The 5,904-nt window shown below is 28.9% G+C and overlaps 1 protein-coding gene across 1 annotated transcript; it reads right to left on the reverse strand.

The window, feature by feature from the left end:
* Positions 1-911: 911 nt before the first annotated feature.
* LOC145012329 (secretory carrier-associated membrane protein 1-like) lies at positions 912-5,664 on the reverse strand. Its single transcript, XM_078971123.1, has 13 exons — positions 5,355-5,664; positions 4,489-4,554; positions 3,959-4,060; positions 3,796-3,858; positions 3,597-3,630; positions 3,380-3,502; positions 2,379-2,441; positions 2,212-2,305; positions 1,790-1,835; positions 1,627-1,694; positions 1,486-1,534; positions 1,306-1,371; positions 912-1,154 (listed from the first exon to the last, which is right to left on the reverse strand). The coding sequence occupies exons 1-13, from the start codon at positions 5,409-5,411 to the stop codon at positions 1,068-1,070; spliced, it is 918 nt and encodes a 305-aa protein (XP_078827249.1). The 5' UTR covers positions 5,412-5,664; the 3' UTR covers positions 912-1,067.
* Between the last annotated feature and the right edge of the window lie 240 nt (positions 5,665-5,904).

Consider the following 5,904-nt stretch of genomic DNA (forward strand, 5'->3'; position numbering starts at 1 on the left):
TTGGAAGATATGGTTTGTCATAAATATGACCGATTTACAACTTAATTTCCATCTGTTTCGGATATGAAAAGTCAACCGATCATGAGCATACACGTGGCAGAAGCATGGGTGTATGATTTTAGCATTTACTTCTCCAATTTATGTTCCTCTGTAATAATGGAATGGCAGTATGGGCCAATTCGGCTGTTAATTCCACCTTCACCACTCCATTCTCTCAGCCTCATAACCCCTCCTCCAACAAAAAACCAACACCTGTTTCTAAAAATCTTTAGTGATAGATATAATTTAATATTAAATTACATAGTTTAATAAAATATTTTCATGTCTTAAGTATCAAAAGTTGACCTTTTGATTTAATAAAAATATAATTTCATATAATTCAGATATGTTCGGGTACAACTGATACTATTAAGTATTAACTATGGAAGAGATAATTCAACTAACTAATTTGCCTTAAATGAGGCAAATATGTGAAATAAATTGTAACCAAATTCATAACTAAAACTAAAACTTAGGGACAAATATGTTAAATTTTTTTGGCTAAATAAGAGTTAACTTGTAAACTTACTATAGCAGTTGTAACAACTTTTTCATTAAAATGCAAAAAATAGGGTTTTTTTTGGTACATTGAAAATAATTGATTGGTCATACGCAACTTTATCGCATTCTATAAAATTTAAAAAAAAAAAAAAAAAAAAAATCCTTTTAGCAATCCAACTGACAACAATACTTAAGTTGGTCCACACTGCTGAGTTCATCATGTAAGACGTAAATCAGACATACATTTTATTAAGTTTTTATAACTCACAAATTTAGGTTTCGTTTCCTATAAGGTTATATAGTTTTTTTAATGTATAAGTCGGAAAGAAACAATCATATATAACAAACCAAATTAAGTTAAAGTAAAAATATAAAAAATAAAAATAAAACATTGCATTACTCATTTTCCTATGAGTTCCATGACACTCGAACATACAATTATATAAGCATTTGTTATCCCAATTGTGCAAAAAATATATTTAATAAGAAAAAAACTAGCTGTTAGCTGTAAAAGCTTGTTAACAGTGTCAGAATGCTGACATCATAGTCGATTTTGCTGCCTCACGTTTCATCTCTGCGGCTTTCCCACTGCCCCGGAAATACATGTAAACTTGCTGCACATCCACAGATCAAACATCATGTGAAAACATAGAAATAAATGTAAAAAATTAAAAAATATATATATAATAATAATAATAATAAAAAGTTGGTTGGTATTTCTTTTTTTTTTTAACCCTAAAAGAAAACATTTATATTTTATAGGACCTGAATGACCCAAATGCTCATCACTGATTCAAGAGCAAAGAATGCAAATCCAATCAAGTAGAAGATCTGCAAGTAAAACAAGAAAACAGGTTATTAAAATAAATGTAAAATTATATAACTGATTCTAGTTTTTTTAATCATTTTTGAAAATGAATATAAAAAGTGTTGTTGAAAACTTACCCCAACAAAAGCATTAGAAGTTAACACATCAAGAGCTGGTAAAATCCCACTGTAATGTAAAAAAGTAAAAACATAATTAAGAGCTTAATGAAAAATTCATTAATAAGGAATTATTGAAAGGAAGAAACGAATGGAACTTACGTGAGAGATTTTCCCTTGAAAATAATAGGAGGGGCAACAGCAGCAAATACACAAAAGGCAATGTGAAACTGCATTTAAAAAAAAATAATTTAAATATATTAATTATGCTTGAATATTTAATATTTTCAAAAATGCAAAAATTATTTTGAGAAAGAAGGTTTACCATGTATGCCAAGAAAAACCATCCAAACTTTAGAGCACTATCAGTTCTGTATAAGAAAAAAGAAAATTAAATTATAATTATAATTATATATATATATATATATATCCCAAAAAGATAAATTCAACATTTGCCTTTTTGGTGAAGACTAAAACTGATGTAAATGAGATAAAAATTGCAACTTTTGTGCCAAAAATGGTGGAACAGGGCTTCATGTGTGAAAAAGACGTAAATGCCCTCATTGTAAACGAGGGCAAATATGTAAAAAAAGTTAAAACCTTATATTTTTCCTGGCTACCTCACAAATGTTGTTTAAAGTTTAAACCTCTTTTATTCAGGCAACACTTAATGGGAAAAAACAGGGTTTTGAAAAGCTCCTCAGTGATTTGAGGGTTAGTTTAGTAATTTCACAGTATTATTTATACCTTGTAGCACGGTATAAAGGACGATACCACATGACATAAGCCCCAGGCACTCCTGCTATTAAATAGATAATAGCAAGAAACCAAATTGTTGGACCTGTAAAAAAAAAAAAAAGGAAATGTTGTGTAATAATGAACAAAATGAGAAGATGTGAAATTACTAAACTAACCTTCCCCTTTAATCCAGGCCAAGGTCACTGCTACAAGATTCCATACTAGGCACAGCACAATACCTGTGCAAAGTATTTTTCATAATCATTATTAAATATTCAAAGTCTCATGTCATGCCTCCTTCAATTTAGTTCATCTAAATAATAATCTTAATGAAGACATGACTTTTACAAATTTCTCCCTTGTTTATTCTTTTTGTGGTTAATCTCATAAAACACCTTATATTTTGTTTTTTGTTTTTTGGATTAAACCTTAACTTTATTTTTTTTTCCTGAAAAAGACCTTGTATTTTTTCATTTTTTCGAAAAAAAACCCTCAACTTTGTCTTTTCTTTTCCGAAAAAACCCTTAACCTTTTAACTGTTGCTCAAAAAAACCTCAACTTTTTTAATTTTTTTCTGAAAAAACCCTCGCATTTTTCAAGTTTTTTTTTCTAAAAAGGGTTAATCTCATAAAAGACCTTATATTTTGTGTTTTTTTCCGGATTAAACCTCAATTTATTTTGTGCCTGAAAAAGACATTGTGTTTTTTAATTTTTTCCAAAAAATCCCTCAACTTTGTAGTTGTTTCCGAAAAAAACCCTCAACCTTCTAATGCTTCCAAATAAACCCTCAACTTTTTTAGTTTTTCTCAAAAAAAAACCTCACATTTTACAACTTTTTTGGAAAAAAAAAATGACTAAAAGAGCCAGATCGGAAAAAATAAAAAAATACAAAGTCTTTTTCTGAAAAAAAAATAAAGTCAAGGTTTAATCCAAAAATCAAAACACAAAATATAAGGTCTTTTACGAGATTAACCCTTTATTTTTTTTCCTTCCATATATCCAAACATCACTCAAGTAAAGATCATATTCTTTATTATGATTATTATTATTCATTAAGTCCTGAATGGATAAATGTGTCTGTATGTATGAACGAGAGCATCAGAAAATGACCATTTTACCCTTGCATCTAAACATATTGCTTAATAAAATAAAAAATACTTGAAGAAGAAACACATACCTAGAAAAGTTGAGAATGCAACATACTGTATTTTTTGTAGATGAACAGGAATTTCATTTGGAATGTCATGATGAATAATAGGCAAAAATGGAGGCCAGTTTTTTTCCTCAAGAACAATTCCAGCTGCAAAAAAATATGTTTTATTACATATGCTACAAAATTACAGAAATAAACAAAATAAAAAAATATATATATTTTTATAAATTAAAAACACTACTTCTTGCAATAGCATCCTCCTTCCTCTTTAACTCCTGCATGAAGACAAATAAATGTAAACACAACATAAAACTTTTAAAAGTACAATGACTCTGTATTTACCAAAAAAAAAAACTTTTAAACAGATATAATCTTTATTAGCTAATATATAAATTATAATAATAGATATGAATTCTCAAAAGGATTTAAAAAAAAAGCACCTGTTCTCTTCTTTTCAGTTCAGCCTCTTTAGCTTTCAGTTCCTTCTCCTTACTTCTGAAATCCTGCATCCACCAAAAGTAAAATAAAAAAAAAAAAAAATCAAAATACTCTTATTTAATATTTACAATCAATTAAAAAAAAATAAAAATTCAAAAATCTTACCTGATCAAGAGGGATATTAATGGTGGCACCTCGGTCATAGCCAGCTGGCTCTGGTGGAAGTGGTGATAGTCTTGAGGTTGCAGGTGGAACACTTCCAGCAGCCTAATAATTTCATTATTAATAAATAAATAAATAAAAGTTTTAATAAATGCATAATTGAAAAAAAGAAAAAAAAAAGTAAATACTGTTATGTTTAATGCAAATAAGTTATCAGGAAACTTTCCCATGGCTTCATATTCCATATGATAAAAGATCAAAATAATAACAATAAATAAGTGAATGTATAAAAAAAAACAAACAACAAGCATTTAAAAGTTTCCTATTGAGAAATATAATCAATGTGCTTTCATTTCTTTCTATTATAAGATTGGTTTCCTTTATTAAGAAATAGTAGTTCCAAATTTTTTCTTACTAGAACATTATACTTTATTGTGTTATCTTTAATAAATGATGTTTATTTTATTTTATTATTATCGAATTCCATATTTTTTTTTACTAAATCCAAATTAAAAATGAGTTAAGAATCTTACTGGCATATAAAATGCACCTCCAGCATAATTTGATTGAGCAGATGCACTCCCTTGAGGGCTTTGATTCTGGAAGAATTATATAAAAACAGAAAAATACATTAAATGTCATAATCAGAGGAAGGATTTACTACATTAATGAACACATCAATTGTATCAAATCCTTGAACTACATGTTTGATGTAGTAGTTCATAAATTACATAATTTAATGGATTGAAATGAATACAAACTATCAAATGAACCCAATGTACATACGCTTAAACGTGAAAAACAATGGATTGATTTGGTGTGTTAAGGGAGAAAGATGGAGGTATCATTTATTAGGAATCAAGAAGAAAAGTTCGCATTAGCATGATTGAAACAGGTATCCCTGTTATGAGTAATATAATTAACTTTCTAATGAACTATAGCTATAAATTAGGGGGGTTTTCAATGTGCATCTAGAATGCGATTATTTGACTATAGTGTTTGGGTGACCCTCTCCTCTTGATTATTTGATGATTTAGGGGTCAAATGATCAATTTGATCATAACTTTAACAAAATCGATCATCAAGGGTACTGCATTGTAACAGAAAGCAAATCCAACGAGACAATTGGCAATTTCGCATTGAAAAATCTAAGTAACGATTTCAGATGAAGAACACCGACAATCGAATACCCTCAATCTCAAGTCAAAACCGCGAAGACAGGATTAACATATTTAATGACACAGATCTGACAGCAATTGAACAAAGAATCCATAAACCCATCATGATACACTTCGAATTTTCACATCATCCAGAAGAAGCAGAAGAAGAAAAGCAAACAGAAAAACGCCCAATTGCTGATAAATCAAATAAAATAGATAGACAGATGTATGGACATTACCGCAAATGGGTTGAGTTCTTCTTCCTCGAACGGATTGGGATCGTAACGACTACCCATCAGACTGAAACAAGTAGAAAATACTAGAATTGAATGTGTGTAGATCTGGGAATTTTGAGGCTGAAGAAATAGTTGAAGAATATGGGGTGTTTGAATCTTATAGGGTATCGAATATCGATCTGGATTCTTCGTTTGCGTATAGAAGAATATGAGAACAGCAAAAGGTTTTGGCGGGGGAGGTTTACAGTGGGATGATACTATTACTTGGGATTTCACTGTTAGTGTTAGCCCAATTTCACCCCAAGCTGTTTGGTGATCGGATTTGTTGAAGTTATAAATATTAATTTATTAAAGGTATAAATGGCTTTTTTTGTAATCATAGATGTTGCATGAAGTTTATATGTAAAATGTTTTTCTCATATCTTATAAATTTTTTTAGAAAAGATTAAACAAGTTAAATATTTTTTTGTCACATTACAAATTTACAATGTTTATATAAGATTGTATAATTGTTTGATCTTTCTCATTCCCAATGTTAATAGGAAATTTGATA

Source organism: Lactuca saligna, chromosome 8 (assembly GCF_052625555.1).
Source record: "Lactuca saligna cultivar CGN05327 chromosome 8, ASM5262555v1, whole genome shotgun sequence".
NCBI lineage: Eukaryota > Viridiplantae > Streptophyta > Magnoliopsida > Asterales > Asteraceae > Lactuca > Lactuca saligna.

What these genes read in the sequence shown, in the direction of transcription:
- LOC145012329 (XM_078971123.1), bottom strand. Translation starts at nt 5,411, where the DNA reads ATGGGTAGTCGTTACGATCCCAATCCGTTCGAGGAAGAAGAACTCAAC. An exon ending in GAGGTGCATTTTATATGCCA is followed by an intron (nt 4,061 to 4,488) that starts GTAAGATTCTTA and finishes TGAAATTATTAG; the next exon opens with GCTGCTGGAAGTGTTCCACC. An exon ending in GGTTTTTCTTGGCATACATG is followed by an intron (nt 1,695 to 1,789) that starts GTAAACCTTCTT and finishes TTTTAAATGCAG; the next exon opens with TTTCACATTGCCTTTTGTGT.